The sequence below is a fragment of the Atractosteus spatula genome, chromosome 6, assembly GCF_055471065.1.
Source record: "Atractosteus spatula isolate fAtrSpa1 chromosome 6, fAtrSpa1.hap1, whole genome shotgun sequence".
Lineage (NCBI taxonomy): Eukaryota > Metazoa > Chordata > Actinopteri > Semionotiformes > Lepisosteidae > Atractosteus > Atractosteus spatula.
This window is the reverse complement of record NC_142711.1, coordinates 9,009,875-9,030,275: the sequence shown is the minus strand read 5'-3', so window position 1 is coordinate 9,030,275 and position 20,401 is coordinate 9,009,875. Positions and strand designations below refer to the sequence as shown.

Genomic DNA, 20,401 nt, shown 5'->3' with positions numbered 1-20,401 from the left:
TTCTCCAGCTGCCTGTTGCTAAGTATAGATTGCTAATAAGAGTAACCCAAGCATATCCACCAGGGACCTCTGCTGTCAAATGAGTTCAATCTGAATTGTGTTTGATTCACTGATGTTGTGCACTGGGAGAGAGTGAAACTCAATTTTGCAATGGAGTCTGCCTCCACAGTCATTGCGAGTTCATACCTTGACATATAATGATCAAGAATCAAAGGCTCAGATTGATCTGCTATATAACAACGAGGCGCAGGAAGCTGTCTGCACAGCACAATGGTGAAGTTCTGCAAACAGAATGCGACATGAAATTAGAGGGAGGCATTCTGTTGAACCAAAAACAACCCCTTCTGGGAAATGGTTTCGCCTGGCTCAAAGAGAAAGAAAAGGATATTTTATGCCAGCTGTGTACAAATGTAATAAATAATAAGCCTTTATTCAATTGGAAAATGATCAACCGATTATCAATAATTATACTGCACATTGTTTTTTTCTTTTTAATGCATTTACATCTGGACAAGGGTGATCCAAGACTGCATCAGATCAAGCGCTGTCTCTTATTACACTTGAGAGAAATTTCTAAACTTTTTCCATTGGTGAAAAACAATGTCCACTGTATATCTTAATGATGTGAAATCAAGCTGGAAATCCATGCTAGGAGAGGTGCAGCCTCACTAAAACAGTGAGTGGGATGGCGTCTGCAAGATAAGATCTTACAGAAACCGGATATTTCAAATTTGCGTGCTCAATGCATTGTTAACCCGTAGTGTCAGAAATAATTTGAAAAGAAAATGAAGGCTTAGAAAAAGAAATAAAACAAGATTTTGCTTTGCATGGTCAATGGCACAGATCATGTAAAACACAACAATGCATTTTCAATGATATGTTATTAATGTGTTACAAAAGGGGTCCTTATTCTTAGGTGTTTATGTGGTACCTTTAGATTTTATTCATTTCTTTTCATTGTGTTTCATTTTTCTTATATAAAGAGCAATTTATTGTTTTATTAAACAGGTAGCAGAAATGGACACAATGAATTTATTACAATGTACAAAACTTTATTTTCAAATAAAACTTACCAAATATTCTACTGGAAAATGAAATGTAAAAAAATAAATACAGGTTATAAAAGAAAAAAAAATAGATATACTGTATAAGAACTGTAAAATGAATGTGATGTAACAACATAACAGAAAGCTTTAATACTGAATGTCCCTGGTGCTGCTTTATTATATAGAACATAAAAGTTAAAATATTTTTTTCTCATTTGAGATGATAGACATCCATTCATCCATTTTCTAACTGCTTTAACCAATACAAGGTTATGGGGGAGTCAGAGTCTAGCCTAGCAAGCAATGGGCACTGAGCAGGATAAATCCTGCCATCGCAGGGATGCCAGTCCATCGCTGGGCACACACAGATAAAGACACACACACTCACACCAGAGCCAATTTTCCCAGAAGCCAATTTACCCACCAGCATGTCTTTGGACTGTGGGAGGAAACTGGAGCACCTGGAGGAAACCCACTTGAACACAGGAGAACATACAAACTCCACACAGATAGCTTCCCAGGCCAGAGGTCTCAGAGGTCTTGAATAATTCCAGTCAGATTACAGCACCAATTCCAGGGGTGCCTTCTGTGTGGAGTTTGCATGTTCTCCTTGGGTTTACTATGGTGCTCCTGTTTGCTCCAACTTCCCAAAGATCATGCTAGGTTGAAATGTACCTGTCTGCCTCCTGTAATGGATGGGCATTCTTTCCAGGCTGTACTCCTGCCTTGCTTCCTGTGCTTTGAAGATACCCTGTCCCTTACCAGGAATAACACTCTGGATTTCTGAGAAAGGATGGATGACAAATACCCAGTAGTCGCACTATAGCACACAAGGAATAAGACTGCTACGATGGACCTTGGGGAGGCAATGGCAAGGTCAAACTGAAATTGGGCTGTTCTTATTAATGTACGTTGTAACATCCAATAAATCCCAAATATTATTTGCTGAATGGCCTAGTGAAGGGCAGCAGAACACATGAGTTATTTTCACTTTCATTTGGTGCTCTGAAATTGATGCCTGGCTTTCTGATTGCTTAAGATATTGAGCTTCTTAGAAAAACCACTCACAAATTCTCTACATTTTCTTTTGCTTTGAATAATAACTCTGGACAGCAAAGCTTAATAGACTGTGATTTTCATTATGTGAATCATGCACAGCCCAGCGATGTTCTTAACTCTAATTCGTGCGCTGCACTGTGATTCTGTGGGAAAAGGATTAACACACTGTGACATGCTGAGCAAGTTATAGTGCTTTGGGAAATTCATAAAATGCTACAACCACAGATAATTAAACTTATACTGGAAGGGCCTGGGACAATTGAAAATGGAAAAAGTACTCTTAACATCTAATGCACATTTCCAAATCAAGACTGTTGGTTCTATTTCAGTCTTTAGTGTGACAAACTCAACCCAGTGGACCTGATGAGAGGACACTAACCAGAGGACACCAATGGAAACATCTAGTCTTCAACTAAGACAAATTAAATAATTTTTTTTTCATTTACCCCAAAGTGTTGTGGGAGTGTGGAACAAGCATCATTGCCATGTTGTTCCCTGGCTTCTTTCAAGAGAGAATGAGATAACTGGGGCGAATTCGGTCTCCATGTCAAACCAGTAGCACCTCGTCTCTTCTACCTTCATAATGACATTTGGCACAATCTGCTGGAACTCCCACTGACTTTTGAGAATCGACACATGCAATATCTAATTAGAGCCCAAAGCAACCTGCAAATGAGGGTTCTGACACGTTTGCAATCTGCATATAAAAACAGGCATTTTTCTTTTTTCCTGAACCCGACGAGAATAATTACATAAACAAAGGGAAAGACAAAAAATATGTTTTTTATTATGACTTCTTATTATGGCCTTTAAAATTAATTGTAACTTACGTAGACCCAGTTGTTCATGTTTGCATTCTGTCTTTTGCATTTTCTTATTTCCCCTTTTGCATGAACATGTTTTGTTCTTTTTGCAAGGAATATGAATCGGCACAATGCTTGTCATAATGGATCTTATTTTTATGCCAGCAGATATATGCACTGAAGAAAGTTTATGCTTTTAAACACTAGAACATCAGAAAATAAGAAAGGTTAAAAACGAGAGTAAGCCATTCGACCCTTCTAGCCCATTTGGCAGCCAGCAATGAATAGATCCAAGGATCCAAGGTTGGTCTCTTCCAGGGTGACCAACATTTTACACAGTCATTTAAATGAGGCCTTATACAGTAAGTGCATCATACAATTTTAACATCACATTGTTTATTCAAATCCTATGCTCTTAACTATATAGCCTACCTACAGTATAGCCTATAGTCTTTTCATAAGTAGCCTCTTCTAGCTCAGCATTTACCATTTTGTATTTGAAGTTTACGTTTTTACCTGCATGCAAAGTCCTGCACTTGTCTAAATTTAACATCAACTGCCGGATGTTAGCTCAGCTGTAAATTTTATCTCACTTTTTCAAATTAAATTTTCTGGTTCTACAATGTTTGCTGATTCCCCCAATTTGGTTTCATCTGCACACTAGTTAGTTTATTAACTATTTTTGAATCTAGATATAAATTATATATATATAAATCATTGATATAAATGATGAAGAGATGTGGTCCCAGGACAGATCCTTGATGTACTCCACTAATGACTTCATCCCAATTTCAGTATTTACTCCTTATCTGTGCTTTGTTTTCAATTTTATATCCAGACCTCTTGCATTTTCCTGCCTATTGCCTACCACCTGCAGTCTGAGACTTAAGCTTTCATGGAGAACCCTTCTTAGAATCTAAATATACAGTACCACATCATGTGCCCTTTGTGTATCCATTATTGCTATTGTTTGTTCACAGAGCTTGTGTTCACAGGTTGGTCAGGCAAGACCTACTCTTTCTAAATCCATGCTGACTATTTCCAAGGACATTATTTCTATACAGGTGATCTTCTAGTCTGGCTCTTATAATAATTTCCATAATCTTACATGTAATAGAAGTCAGACGTATTGGTCTATAATAACTGGGTTCAGTTTTCTTGTCCTTTTTATGGACATTACATTAGCATTAGCTATTCTCCAGTCAATGGGTACTACTACTGACTGGAAGGGATTGTTAGAAAATGTGTGTCAATGGCTTCTGAATAACATCCTTCATTTCCTTGAGCAGATGCCATTGGTCCTTGGAGATTCACTAATCTTGACTGCCTCTAAACACTTCTCTATGCTAATACTAACCAATACAGAAAATTCTCCCTTCTCTGCTTAAAGTGTATTGTTGACTTCTTCTTAGTGAACACCTGATCGAAATAATTGTTTAGTACATCAGTTATTCCCCTTTTATTATTTATAAGTATTCCTATTTTGGCCTGAATACATCTTATTTCAAAGAAAATAACTTTTTATTATTTTATTTTAGCCCCCATTACAATCTCTTTTTAATATCGAATTTCCTTAAGTACAACTGTTAACATAATATCGCTCTCTGGAGATCTATTAATCTTGAGTGCAATTCATGTACTCATTTTCTTTAACTAAATCTAGTTTTTAAAATAATTTTATAAAGCACTCTCTTCCCTTATACTTTTCCTAATTGATTTGCGAAACCATTTAGGATCCTGGTTTTAGCTTTTGATTTAGTCTGTTTATTCTTTATTGATTTGCATTAAACTCATTCACACTGGTGGAACTTGGCTGCAGTGCCTGGTGATATCAGAAGGTTTCTAAATGTAGTGCTAATGTGAGCAGAAGAGACTGAAGCACATTCTTTCCAACTGACAGCCTAATTATTTGTATATACATTATGGCATAAATTGTATATTCGTTTACAGACCTTTCTTTACCATGCCTAAAAAATTAAATAGGATTCACCTGTACTATTTCACCATACTACAACCCACTCATTGATATGTCTAATCTTTCTTAATCCATATTACACATGTTCTGTCACCTATAGTCTTTTACATAGAAAACAATAAAAAAATGTCATTACAATGAACAAAAAAAGTCTTAATTGTAAAATTAATGCTCTTAATTTTTTTTCTCCCTCATTTGAAAACCAAAACGAGTCGACATGTCTTTACAGTACTGGCCATTTGTGATTTCACAGCACAATCCTCTTGCAAAATCCAGAGAAAAAAATAAAACAGTCAGGATAAAATTGATCTTCAAAATTTCAAAATGTATAGGCAATTTAGATTTAAATATTTTTAAATAGAAAATTAGTCTTTCAATCCTTTTCCATGCATCTTAAGATATAAAATGTGCGCAGTGAAATAACGGAGATATATAAACATTTCCTGACTCAGAGATGCCCTGTCAGGAATTTTTAGAAGTCTTTTTCATATCACGCCGATGCGTTAGTCCAGTCAACAGTGAAAATATTCCCTGTCGCACGCGAGCACTTCTTCAGGAGGCTGGAGGAGATGGCCTTGACTGCCCGCGTGGTCTCGGTGCACGTGGGATTGATCAGGAACTCTGGGAGGAGGAATCCGAAATGACCTGTGTCTCGCAATTCAAACGCAAAAGCGTAGGGAATGCCATTTTTGTAGGCCCAGTCCATAGAGCTCCCAGAGCTTACATCTGAAAACACACACAATATTCATTGCTACCTGTACCTAGTAATGCACAGACTGGGCTCAGGATTTGTTTGCCTGTTTACTTGTCTGCTCTGATGGCCCTAAAATACAAGCCTGTGGGGTACGCTGATTACTGAGTAACACAGGACCGTGTGCTGAACTGCTGAAGATAAGTTTTTGGGCTTCCTGCTTTAATTTTCAGGTAAAGGAGTAACAGAGTATCGTTTTAGAGAACATCACTAATAGTGCTTTTGATTTCATGCCATTAGCAAAAAAAAAACCCAGAAGAAATGGGAATGAGCATAACATTACAAGCAAAATTGTAAAAAATGTATTACACTTTGGATAATAGAAAGAAATCAATATCTCAAAGGTAGCCACTTCAGCCTCTTTCCTCATATTCTTCAGATACTTACACAAAGTGGTCGATGCTGGGCCATATCTGTACCTTACACCATACGCAGAGTACAGAGCAGAAACTGCATTGTGGGCTGCAGATTCCTGAAACACAAATGACACGTTTTCTTACTAATCCATTTAGTGTTGACACATTTCACTCGGGCGTAATGCAGCTAAGGAGAAACGTGATTCGGGTGATGTCACAAGCATGCGTGTTCAATATGCATGGCAACGTTAAACTTTAAAATTGGTGCCATCCAATCACAATGGGTTTTTTTTTGTACTTCCAATTTGAAATCCCCAGCTCACAGCAGTGGCTCCTGTCCTATACATCACAGGGAGAATGAGTAAGGTCAGCTCTTCTCTGCTCATCTCAAGGCATTCATCTTTTGCCACAGTACAGTATGAGCCAGACGGCCAATGCCTTATGGGAAGGTTAGCGTGAACGGGAGGAAATGGAATCCCCAGCTGATGTCACTGGAAGCCTGCAGGCACCTGGGAATTCATAGGAAGTGCTATTTCACTGAGAAATGAGATCAATCAAAGACTAATACCAACACTACCCTAGAAGTGCTCTGCTGACTGTGCCCTGCACCTGGGGAGTCCCAGTCAGCTCGTAACATGATCCAGGCACAAGCTCACGACATCCGGATCACAGGGATGCACCTCAGGAGCCCCCAGTCCTTTCATGTTAAACAAGGAAGGATCTGTTTTTGTTCTCCATCAAGCCAATCGGAAGAAGAGAACGGAAACAAGCGGCACTTACAACACAGTTGAAATTGGGAATGGTGGCGTATTTGTAGGAGTAGGGATACAGCAGCATCTGGGCGTAGGCATGGATGGAAATGTAGGCTTTCACACGTCTCCTCTGTTTGCGCAGGAAGTTGGCGGCAGCCTTGACTTCCGGCTCGGACTCCGGAAAGGGCCCGCAGTACGTGTCATCACAGGGGTGTGAGGAGGCCCCCTCGTCTGCGCGACAGTTCGGAGAGGAGGGAGAGGCACATTAGGATGGCGCTGGTGCCAGTTTAGTAAAAGTGATCAAGGAAATGTTTAAGGACGGAGGAAGAGGCAGCAGAGCTGTTGCTTGACTCTGGCTGTGGCTGGATTAGCTGACAAAATGAATGTGATATTTATGGACAGCTGTACATTCAGTGATTGATACTTAAATTTCTATACCACATATACAGTAAATTCCCTTTTACATGTACACTCTGTGGTTAAATATAAAGGATATTCCGTGCTTGCCTTGACATTTATGGCAGCACACAAGGTTGAACAAGGCTATAACTGGATTATAAAAGCCCCTGGAACATGATTTAAAGCACAGCAGGAGATGATACACGTGTACTGTATCACTGTTTTTGCTCTCCAGCAAGACCTTCCATATGAATATACTCATTCCAGAACTTCAGTGAGCTGCGCTGTGACTTCTGGCTTTCCTACAGTACTGGTGAAACAGTAGGTGGCATTTTCCCTCCTGGACCTTCGGTTTGCATTTCACTGTTCATTCTGAAGTTCACTGGGATGGTTCTGTCAGGGCCTTTGAAGATTCTGAATACTTGGTGCGGGTCTCCTCTTAGTCTTGTCTGTTCAAGACAAAAACGGCTCGGTTCCTTCCTCCTGTCAGTATACAACATTCTTAAGCCCCAAAATGCATCTGATTGCTCTTCTCGGGCTTCCAGAGCAGCAACACTGTAACAGTGTGGAAGTGGGAGGAGCCGCGGCGAGTACCGCTGAAAGTCGACGCCCCGTCTGGGGGGGTGAAGGCACTGGTGTGAGGTTAGCGAAAACCAAAAAGAAAAATGCACCTCCATACACCGCAATGTCCAGGCTGGACTTACCCTATCTAACGGGGTCCAGCCTGGGAAAAAGAACCGCTTGGAGTCCAGTCTGGAAGAGCAGGGAAAATAAGGTCAGAAGGCCAGAACAAAAATAAAAAGTCAACCTGTTCCGGTGGAAGACACACGTCTGGACAGGCAAAAAGAAAAGAAAACTAAAACGAAGGAAAAACGATGGCCTTATGCTCTGTCACAATCCCCTCCGGGCCTGTCATTGGACGGTTCTTCCCTTGCGGGGGCGTGCTCATCTCTCCAGGAGGTGTTCAGTGTATCTTCAGGGCCTCACAGCTGTGCCAGAACTAGCCAGAACAGCTGTGGTTGCTAAGGCAACTTGTTACCCTTAATCCAGGGCTCCGCCTCCACACTGAACACACCTCCGCGTAGTGCCACAATACCCTTCCTATAACATTGTGACCACAACTGTACTCAATATTCTAAATGAGGACTTTCTAGTGTATGGCATTGTTTTATCATTACAATCCTTATTTTATAATTTGTGCACTTTTAAAAGAATATCTTGGAACATTCTGCTTGCTTTTAAGCTTGTCCAGCAGATGATGAGTCAATGTAAACGCCTAAGCCCTGTTCATGAGTAGCTTCTCCAATCTCACCTAAGATTTATACGGTAGTTTATGTTTTTGCCTGCAGGTATCTTAATGTATGCCTGCATTAAATTTTGTGTCAGTCTTCTTAAATTCCTTTTGCAGCTTCTGCAGCAGGGCTACTCAACATGTGGCTTCCTGGTTTCCTGCTAATTATCAGTTAAATAATTTAAGAGCTGGTTTCAGCAAATTTGACTTGTTTATTAATTATACTAGATTCTAGATCACTGATATAACTAAGGAAGAGCAGTGGTCCAAGTACAGATCCCTGTGGCACTCCACTAAATTACATCAACGTATTTTGAGCATTCATCCCTTGCACATACAATGTTTTCTATCCATTAACCAGTTCTCAAACCCACATATTTTTCAGTTGCCTGCCATTTGTAATTTAAGAATTAATTTAATACATACAGTAGTAGAAGCATTTTTTAAAAAATCTAAGTGTGCCACATCCGCTTTGTATACATCAATTATTGCTGCTGTTTGTTCAAAGAACTGTAACATTCACAAAATCCTGGTGTGCTCTCTGCATGGAGTTGTTGTCCCCATGTTCATGTGGGTTTCCGCCAGGTGCTCTGGTTTCCTCCCACAGTCCAAATACATACAGGTAGGTCAACTGGTTCTGGAAAAACTGGCCCTGGTGTGTGTGTGTGTGTGTGTGTGTGTGTGTGTGTGTGTGTGTGTGTGCGTGCGTGCGTGTGACCCACCCTAAGTCTGTTGCTGGCCTGTTTCCAGAATAGGCTCCCACATAACATTCTGTGTTGGATAAAGTGCTTAGAAAATGGAAAGATAAATGACAAATTTACAATATAAGTTAGGCCTTAATAATTAATATGTCATGTGCTGCAGGGATTTTAAATGCCAGTGTTTTTAAAAACATCTTCTAATATGTAATTTGAAATCTCTTTTAATTATGTTTTTCCCTTCACCAGTGGGAGCCGAGGTCCTCAGGTCTTTGATGAAAAGGACCTTGCAGTTATTTTAGTCACTCCTCATGTATGCTACCAGCTGCACAAGAGGTTCATCATACAGAATGCTGTTTTTTTCCTTCTATCACACGGATTACAGAAGCTGTCTTTTATTTCAGACTCTTACGGAACGTGTTTTGAAAGCCAGTTTCCTTTATTCATGCAAAATGGTGATTTTGCACAATATGACATACCTTAGATTTTGTCTTTGAAGCATAAAGACCACATATAGAGCAGATTGATTCTCCTACAGAGACATGATGTGGAATTGTGTTTAATACTTCAGTTACACAAAGAACCTGTTAATTGTATGTCATCATATCAACAGCATAGTTTTCAACAGATATGTGAGGCTTCACCCAGAATTGTATCCAATCAGAAAAACTTAGGTAATTGTACTGGTAATTGCAAAGTTTTTCTCCGCCCTCCACCTACTACTGCCTTAGGCATACAAACATCAAAGTATGATAAATCTATGAGACTATTTATTGAGAAATTACTGAATAGGTAATTTCATTACATTAATTTAGATTTCAAAATCAGAAGAAAATGAAGGCATTACTTTTCGTGACATAGTACGCAGTAAACACAGTTTACTATGCTCACAAAAACACCTAACAAATATTTTCTTTCTACAATGGTTAGTCCTGGTTTTGAAACTAGGTCCTGTGAAAATGAGCATGGAGCTGAAATACAGTTTTTATGATTTTTAATCATAACCATATTGCTAATTAGAGCTAAATGAGGAGTCTGTGGTTTACAGCAGTGCTCAGGCAGATCCCCTAAGACACACGGATAAACATTTTAAATAATTAGATTGAAACCAACAACTTCAGGGATCTGGAGCAGTGGCAGCTGTAGAATCTGGACAGCTGACAGCAGCACATCAGACCTACTGAGAAGGACACTGTGGCATCAGCAAGAATACAGATGTTACAATACTGTGTCTGCCACTGAGAGAAAATTAATTACTTTGATCATGAGGTGATGAAAATCATCCAAAAAAGGTAAAAGTTTGCTTCATGAAGAGCTGGGGTCCTCCAAGCAACCACAACCTTTATATAGCAGCTTTAAAGGTGGCTTCTCTAAGGGCTTTACAGTAAGAAATAAAGTTCAGAACAGTTAAGAATTCGCTCTTCTGCATTTAAAATCAGTATTCAATTATTTACTCTGTACTCTCCCCTAAACAAAACATTTGCCTCTATTCAATCATACTTTTTAAAATTCAACAGATAAAATGAATCATTTTTAGGGATGGCATAGCAATCACAGAGTGACAACAAATCTTACTCTTCAAACACATCGGGGGGGGGGGGGATAATAAGGCTAAAATATTTACTCTTTAGGCTTATACTAATTAAGCAGGCAACAGAAGCAACGCAAATTGATTTCCGAACCTTGAATTAAAGTACGAATGAGTCAGACTGAAAACAGGAACATTACTTTCTGATACAAAGAAGGGCCATGAATTACGTCAACAGAATCCTGTAGGGTTTAGCTGTTTCGAATGATGTTTAGGGCAGGAGATCAACAAGATGCCATGGTGATTTGCACTCTACTGTCCTGGGTTCAGCTCCAGCTCCGGGTGCCTTTCTGTGTGGAGTGGCGTCCAAGGGGATACAAAGCGCAGTAGCTCACCTAATAACAGAGCCCTGAGTTAAAGGTGAGGGATGTATTTAAAGAAAACTGGAACTAATAATGAAATAATAGGTTAATTAACCGCCCTCTGGGGCGTGTTTTAACAGTGCCGGGAGGTGTGCTGTCCTGAGTGTGTATGCGGGACTGATCACCGGCGTTCGCTCTGGCACGACAAACGCAAAAGAAAGAACATGTTGTAGACTTACCACACCACTTCACTTTCCAGTTTCTGTTAGCGTCGACCCCGTGACAGTGATATTTGGCATTTCTAGATCTCGTTTTACGCCACAACCGATCCTAAAAAAACAGACAAGAAAAGTGTGAGAAAGATCACAACTGCTTTGGTAACACTCAGGCAAACACAGCAAAGGTGTGCAAAACCTTAGTGAACCATGGTAAATAAACCCGTTGTGTCTTATTAAAATAGCACAAAACGGACTTCTTGAAAAATTTGGCCCAAAGCAGTTTTTCTGCATTACGTTTCAAGTGAAGGAAAAACGATTACCTTTGTCCAACTGAAGTGATAGCCATCAACATTGAAGACAGGCATCACGTAGAAGTACAAGTGATTCATCAGTCTTCTCATTACAGGGTCATAGTGATACGACTGTAATGCCTACAATAAAATGATAGCAATATTGACGGTTGTCTTTATGACCAGTATTGTTGATGAACAAAAGAAATTACTCTGGATAGCCACAGGCAGGAGTAGAAAAGATGTCCATCTTGCCACAGCACTAAGCACAGCAAAGGACACAAGAGATGAGATTGCATCTGTATTGACTGGGCTGAAGTACTAGGTTTTATTATTGTTACCATTTCATTTAATCAAGATACCACATTGATAACAGAGGCTGCCTGGGAAGGTGGCATGGTAAAGCTCAGCAGTTATCAGAAGACCTGAGGGTTCCTGAGTGGCTCAACACGTACAGTAACTGCACTTTTGAAGAGTGCAGGGTGACCCCTATGTCATTAGGCAACTTAATCTGGGATTCCAAAGCAGCACATCTACATTATTTGCCTGAGTGTCCTTCATCTGCCACTCTATAGTGACCACTGGGGTTTGTGGGCGATCCCAACTAGTCTGTGCAGCTCATAGTGTGAATGAGAAGCATATCGGTCTGATCTCTCTCCTTGCTGAAATGAGGGTCACATACAGTACATCAACCAGTGTGATATACCTGATGTACAATTTCAATTTTTATTTACAAACAAATTTATGCTTAGTATTTCCAGTCATCCCTAACATTCACAGACTGATCTGGTAATCAAATAATCACACAACTGCCCTTTTTCACAGCCTCTTTCAATGTAACCATGCATTATAAAGTAAAGATACATGCGTGGCATACCGTGTTGTACAGCTTTGGACATTCTGTGATTTTTTGCATTATTTTTGTAAAGAGATAATTAAAAAGAATATTAAAAAGCAAGTTAGCCTCAGATTAGATGCAGCAGAAATAAGTCCTGAACTGTAAAATGTCCTAAACTGCTATTCTGAAAGAATCAGGGTTATCATAAATGACCTCTATCCACACTACTGGTATTTACAGTATAACTGGGCTCAGACCAGCAGGACAACTTAGCAGGCCTGCATAACTTTTCTAATATTAAGGAGGCTGCTCCTGTGCTGCGGAAAGCTCATACTCTACTTTGTAATCCGCAGCTTACCTCTATTTCCTAAAAGATAACTGCAATGATGAAGGAACTGCTGACTGTGCTCTGAGTGGGGTTTGGTTTATACTCTGAATGTCTCATGTACATTTAGACTGTAGCCGTCTTTTGCTAAGAACAAGAATAGAGATGGAATTTACATGAACCTGCCCGATTTCTCAAACCACAAAGTCAGATTTCCTTTTTTGCAAAGCATTCTTTAAGCCCCACACTACGCGGCGCTGAAAAATAGGATTACAGAAAGAGGATTTACCTGGAGTAATACTGCACCTCTAATCAGGCTGAGGTCTAGGTTAATCTGTCTTTCTAAAGCATCAGTGTTCTGCCACATAGTGGAATCTTTTGTGTATTACACTAAAACTCTTGACTAAAGCCACCACAAAATCTAGGTTATTTACAGCGTGTATGTCAATGTAACTGAAAAGATGAAAAACAAGAGTTTTCAAGCAAAGTACGCACAATGCCTTGCAAAATTATTCACACCCTTCCTATGGTGTCCCATTGTGTGAACTTTCAAAATGATCCATGCACATGATTAAATGTAATATTTTATTCAAAGCCTTAAGGCGCAAACTAAAGTCTTCTAGGGGTAAGAAAGGTTTCACAGCAAATGTCAGCAAAAACCACCGAGAAACTACCTTTATCAGCAATTACTTCTACTAGTAATTATTACTTGATTATTATTATTATTATTAATTTATGACTAGTACTATTAATAAAGTCTGTTTGGGTATGTTTCTACCATCTTTGCTCACTGGCTTTGGTCAAAGCTAAAGCTCCATCTATTTTGCCATCAGTCCTGTCAAACCTGATAGTCTTTGCTGATGGGAAGCAGAACTGTAACATGATGCTGCCAGTACTAGGCTTGACAGTAGGGATAGTGCTGACTGAGTGATGCACTCAGTCAGTTGTAATGCTTAGTATTTTGACCAAAAATCAATTTTGTCTTGTCTGACCACAAAACAGTTTTCTAAAAATGTGCAGCTTTACTGACGTGCTGCAAACCTCATGTGGGTCCTGAGATTTTCTTTCTCAGTTCCAAACATGTCCCTTTTGTGGCTTGACCAGGATATTGTTGACTGACATCTTCTCCCATCTCAGCCACTGTAACACTCTGTAACACTTTCAAAGTCACCACTGGCTTCACGGAGACCTCCCTAACCATTTCCTCTCTGCCCAGCTGCTCAGTGTGCAGTGACAGCCTGCTCGAGAGATTGTCTGGGCGACGTCAACTTCTCAGTTACTGGCTTTACCTTGAAAAGGTTTTATAATCTGCTACTGATCTGTGCATTTCTATAACTTCATCCTTGAGTTGATTTGAAAGCTTTGTGGTTTAATCGTTGCTTCAAATTCACTATCTGACTGAAGGACTTTACAGACACAGGTGGATTTATTCTGAAACCATGTGAACCACTATTATTTCACACAGACAGACATCACTCAACTGATTGTGTGGCTCGTTAAGGCAATTTTAGGTTTGCTACATGAAAGGCTTGAATGCTTAAGCTTTCAGTTTTTCTTTCATTAGTTACTTCATTGTGGGTTTTTTTATTTCAATGTGCGGTGGTGTGTATAACACATAAAAATTACACACAGAGAAGGCTCCACAGCCGAAACGTTGTTTCTTTTCTTCTCAGCATGGAATAAATCTTTACTTGTTCAAATACAAATGACTATTTCAAACTGTCAAGTTTTAAGAACTGTGCAAGAGTCCGAATGCTTTAACATTGTATATCAATTCCAGTATCGGGAAATAGAGCTATTTATAGATGTGAACAGGGCTCATGCACTTAGGTAGTGACAGAAGTGATCTCAGAAATCTGGGAACTGAACATGTTGCATACTGTATCCGTAGATGATGAATATGAAGTATACTACCTAGAAACCATTTAATATATAACAACGACATGCACCAGTATTGAGGCAACAGCTTAAAATCAGGGCACCTACTTCTTTCACAAACCACTGGCAAAATGCTGGACTGATCCACTCCCTGGCATGAACGCCACAGTCAATCCACACGGCTTTCTTGTCACGGCGAGTTCTCTTTCCTAGCTGACAGAAGCAGGGATCCCGGTTAGTTTGGAGCAGGCCACGTTCTACACACAGCGCAACACTGCTAATTGGTTACTCTCACCTGAAGGACATAAAGAGGCCTTCCTTCGAAAGACCGGCCAATGGAGAACAGAGTGACGAAGTGCGGATGTGTTCTGTTCATTTCATGCATCCAGCTCTGAATCTGTAAAAGAAAGAGACAAATAGGGCCTGTGATGGCGAAACAGTGACTTTCTTCTTTAAGCTCGGGATGGCCAGCCTCACACACATCATTTATGACAAGTGTCATGCGGTGGTTCTGAAGATCTCCTTTTTTACAAGAGTGATCTGGATGCACTATAAGAACTACCGCTTCTATCCATTCCATTGAAGGAGAACACAAACAATAAGTGTTTTTAAGTGTTGTTAGCCAGTGGCTGCAGTATATCATCACGCAACTCAGAACTGGGAACCCACTGAAGCGCAGCAGGTGTGAGCCTGGGCAGTACCTGGAAAGCTTAAGTTGCTGCTGGAAGTGGTGTAAGTAGGGCCAGTAGGGGGCGCTCACCCTGCAGTCTGTGTGGGTTTTAATGTCCCAGTATAGTGACGGGGAAACTATACTGTAAAAAAGGCACATGAGGTGTAAAACCAAGGTCCTGACTGTCTGTAGTCAATAAAAATCCCAGGGCCTTTCTCAAAATGAGTAGGGGTGTAACCCTGGCATCCTGGCCAAATTTCCCTCTGGGCTTTACCAGTCATGGCCTCCTAATAATCCCCATCTCTGAACTGGCTTTATCATTCTGCTCTCCTCCTCACTGATAGCTGGTGTGTGGTGAGTGTACTGGCGCACTATGGCTGCTGTTGCATCATCCAGGTGGTGGTGGAGGGGAGTCCCCATTACCTGTAAAGTGCTTATATACAGTAAGTGTAAGGATTATTAATTTCTAACCTGATAAGAGTCTCTTCACTGCTGAAGATCAAACTAACAGAACATTACTAGTACAGTATCACTAGAGGGCACCAGAACCTTGACATAAAATAAGTGTGTACAGTTTTAAAATATACCCATGATGAACTGCTAATTATATTTGGCATTACATTTTATACTGCTAAAAGGTAACTGCAAGTAGTTTTTAAAGTAACGTCTGCACTAAGCAGTTATATTAAATCTGATCAAATAAATACTCCATTCAATGGTAATGCCAGAGTTCTGCTCTCAGAAGGGAAAGCTTTAGGTATGTCCTTCTGAAGCTTTGCCAAAAAACTTTCTCCTTGGATCCAATTTTGATCAGAGGAATGTGAATAAATATAGTGCCATATCAGTTCTTCATTCAGGATGTCAAATACACCTACAAACATCAAAGAAGCAATAAGTCTGATGAGAAGGTTTTTGGCAGTGTATACATTCCATGACACAGAAATGGTAAATAGTACCAGCACTACTTTTTGTAAACACAATAAGTTGGGCAACAACCTTCCATTTGAGAGTGCTTTTGTTAAAGATTTACAATGCAACGGTGCTTAAATAAGATTTGGAAATGGCAAAGTTTAATCACTCAGCATAATTTGTTATGGCACATTTTATATTAATAACTCCACTACCATAACAAATCACTTCACACATCCTATTGGGCTCCATGGGATTTGATTATAATGTTGTGATGTGTCTGTTGGCACTGAAGCAACTTGTTTTCACAGAAACTTTCCTCCACTCCAGACTCTTCCACTGTCAGAAGACCCATTATGTCTGTTCCACATGCAATATTTACGATAATTTAAGGTGTCTTAAAATGTGTTCGCTCGTACAGCAGTATATATTGTAGTATTTGTAAATTCCAGTCTGTAAATCACTCTTAAGTTATAAATGAAAGCAGTAACATTTTGTCTTGCCAGAACAGGTACTATAGTTATTATTTCCGTGCACAAATTGTTTCCTCAGGGCATTTACTGTATTTTGATGATACTGGGCATAAAAGAACAATGTTTTTATTAGGTCTTTGTTTGTGAGGTACATACAGTATGTACTGTAACTATATTTGCATTATAATTGGAATCACAGTTGTGCTGAGAAATTGGTCCCTTTTCAATTCTACAGCTGTTATGTGGTATTGCCTCATGCTGGTGGCTTACAGATATGAGCCTTTAGTTTGAACAGTCGGCAGATAAAGGCATCTGCTGAAGTACATACCTCTTCTAAAGAGTGGTACGCCTCATAATCATACCCCATTTCTGATCTTCGTTTTCTGGAGGAACGATACCCAGTCTGTTTTTCAATTTCCTTCTGGAGGTTTGCGATAAGAACCCTATACAAGACATGAGACACACTTAGCACTAAAAGCAAAGACTTTAAGGGGACATTTGGCCTTCTCATCGCCCGCTCAGTCTTCTCCTTTCAAATTAAGGTCAGGTTAGAGTTCTGCTGGCTAGGCAGGCCATCCTTTACTAAACTGAAATCTCTCATCCAAAACATCTCAGAAAGCCCTGTCCAACAACCAGTGCCCACACTTCCACACAACATGAGGAGCCAGCTGGGGCTGTCTCTAGCTTACCTGGGCCTGGAGAGCACAGGTGATGTATTATCTCAGAGCATGGAAGTTAAGATATAAACCAAAGATAGCTATTGCTTTATCACGCTTGGCAATAGAACTTCTTTTACTCTGAACAGGTCACTTATCCACTTCAATCTGCCTTTCAGGCTGAAATGCCTGAAATGGAACTTAATGTATTATTGATTTTAAATTACACTTTAGATACCATTTTGTTGTTTCATATATGTGACTTGATTTTATCTGATAAGATGAAGTAACTGAAGTAAAAACACAACAAACAAATAACACAGAAACTGTATTGTATTTTGGGACAATTTGCAACAAAAATAAGTTATGTTCTAACACCCATTAAAATGGAAAAGACTTGTTCAGCAATGAACTGAGCAAGTAAAAAAGAACTATAATATAGCCCTTGTGTCTTATGTCTTGTCTTGTGTGTTGTATCTTGTTGTTACTTCCAGATATCTCACATTGATGTACACTGTAATTAATTCAAATGGTTAATATGGAAATGTTGTTAACACCTTAGATTAGGGGTTGCAAATTCCATTTATAAAAGTAATGAGTAACAGAAGAGATCATAATCAACCAGTGCTGTAGACTAATTGCATGTTAGTGAGAAAATCATAATCTTTACCAGAGCCTGAACTGTATACCTAACCCTTACATGTCTTATTAATCTGCTTGTATTGTTTCTAAAAGTGGCCACACACTATTGACCTGTAATTTTCACAGGGCCTGTTGATCATCCCTGTTGATAAAAAATGTTAATCATCATAATCAATTTACCTTTGTTTCACTAAATGTCAGTGCATCGACTTTAATGTTTTTGCCATCTTCCTGATTGCAACTGCAAATCTGTTGCAGTTACAAGTAAAAAGTTTCTTATGTTCTCTATACTTATACTGTATATACGCTTACATATTATATATACTGTATATACACAGATGGCTTCTTTTATAAAGTGTAACTTTGCAACCCTAAGTGTGACTGAAACAGTTATGTGCAGTAAGTCACAGAAACAGGAAAGACAAGTTAAGGATATTGGAAATCAGGCAAGGCAATGTTAGACTTCATTGTCATACAGATCCAGATGGAAAACATGCAACAACTTTTTAAAAAATTTCTGCCAAGGTGCAAAGTTCATGAAATGATACAGACGCCAAAGCTCTATTTCTATGTCATTCATCTGCCTTTTTTTTTAAGAGAGGGCTGACTTGCACAGTATGTTAGCATCAACAGCTATGAATAATTATGTAGAATAATAAAAAAGTAATTTACAACTGCTGATGCAACCGTAAGATTGCCGGAGGGTGAAAACAGCTAATCTCAGCCTCTCTTGCTGCTGTTTTGTTTTTAATACACACCAAAGTTTCTTTCTGTTGTCTGTTAAGCATTTGCAGGATTTATGGAGTGGAGCATGAAAGAATGTTATTAAAATAACACACACAGGCTCTGTATGTGTTAATCACATCTGTACGGGAAGAACAGACAATTCTCCAAAAAAAACAGGCCTTGGAAAACAGATGTGCTCCTTCCCTGCTATTTCAGATATGTGGGGTTAATTAGGAAACACCTCCAATAAAAAAGAAACTCCAGAGTAAAACTTACTTGTAGTGAATGTTGGCCCCCCTAAGGTAGGTCTTGAAGGCACTGGAGATGTTCCTCCCTGTGTGAATATCCACAGTGCTGCCCTCTCCGATGAAAGATGCACTGTTGGGCTGCCAGAGGTCCACCTGTAGTGCAGGAACCAGCCTGTAATCCATATGCATGTCTCAACATGAGAGACTCCTATACTTCATCTACAGGCCCTGAAGAATGGGCTTAACAAAAATATAATAATAACAATAATCATCCGTTCTATTTTCATTTCCATTGGTTTTCACTGTCTTATGTAACAAATATATTCTAATAATAGTAACATGAATAAGATGGTTTTCTGGGGGCTTCCAAGTGGCTTGTTCAGCAAAGGCACCTGCTTGCAGAAGAGACTAAGCTCTGTGGCCTGAGACTAGGTCATGTCACAGCACACAGATAGGCCCCGCACTGGCTGGGGCAAGGCTGGAAGTAATCAGCCAGGCCTTTTCAGCTTTCTAGTAAACAGCGCCTCCTGCAACATGCAACTGCAGGCTTGCAGTGACGCTCCTCTAATCAGCACTGGAATGTCAGATGAGCAGGAGAGCCAAGCCTCAGAACAATTATCTGGTGGGCATATACAGTAATTAAAAAAAACAAGTAATTACAAATTTTAAACAAGAACCTACTGGTATCCTATATATGGTATGGCTTCCACGTGACCTTCTGTGCCCCAGAACTTGAATGCTATAAATTCTGTCACAATAAACAAAAAACAAAACTAAAAATAAATTCTGCTGGGTAATTCAGATCTGTCTTGTTCATCCATCCATCATCCATCTGCTTACAGGGTTCACAGGCTCAGTCTGGTACAAATCACAGAAAACTGAAGTTCCGTTATGAGACAAACTTTCAGCAACTGTGTTCATGTGCAAAGACACAGAGGCTGGTGTAAAGGTTCAAAACTCTTCTACACTTTTTGTGTGTCACGAGGGCAAAACAAACCTACAGTACACTGCCTCTCGCACTCCAAAGCTCTTGTGTGGGAGGAACTTACAAATCTGAGGGTCTTAAAAAAGATGCAGCGGGCACTCAGCCAGAGCAGCCCTGAGTCCCATCTCAGTGTCCAGTGTTTGGCTGCTCTGTTTCTTCTTGAGCCTTGTGCTATACAAGGCAGCCAGTTCCCCCCTCCGTGCTAGTCTGCTGGATTGCTGGGGTTTCCACCTTGCGCCTTGTGATTTCCAGCCCCTTCCGCTTCTTTAAGAATCATTTGCCTCCATGTACTGTGAGCGCCGTCACGCTCTCTCTGAGGGCTTGACATACCGTGCGTTCGCTTTCCGTTCTAATTAAATGGCCTGACTGTGTCAGGCCACTCTTCTGGAGGGAGCTGCTCATCTGTGGTTGCAGAAACGGCAGAGGTCCTACAGGTAAGTGGGAGTCTGGTGCGCAGAGGGTGGAAGCTTGTGTTGGGAGTGGGGGGGGGGGTGAGAGTTGAGGGCCATCACTGCGCCAGATT

General features: G+C 39.9%; 1 protein-coding gene across 1 annotated transcript in view; it reads right to left on the bottom strand.

The window, feature by feature from the left end:
- Positions 1–5,373: 5,373 nt before the first annotated feature.
- Positions 5,374–20,401, bottom strand: part of cpa6 (carboxypeptidase A6) — a 45,095-nt gene continuing 30,067 nt past the window's right edge. The window contains exons 3-11 of the mRNA XM_088918829.1: positions 18,922–19,046; positions 16,950–17,064; positions 14,865–14,966; positions 14,678–14,782; positions 11,559–11,669; positions 11,260–11,350; positions 6,771–6,973; positions 6,022–6,106; positions 5,374–5,609 (exon numbers count right to left, since the gene is read on the bottom strand). Coding sequence (XP_088774955.1) covers positions 5,374–5,609; positions 6,022–6,106; positions 6,771–6,973; positions 11,260–11,350; positions 11,559–11,669; positions 14,678–14,782; positions 14,865–14,966; positions 16,950–17,064; positions 18,922–19,046 — 1,173 coding nt within the window. The remainder of the gene's footprint in view (positions 5,610–6,021; positions 6,107–6,770; positions 6,974–11,259; positions 11,351–11,558; positions 11,670–14,677; positions 14,783–14,864; positions 14,967–16,949; positions 17,065–18,921; positions 19,047–20,401) is intronic.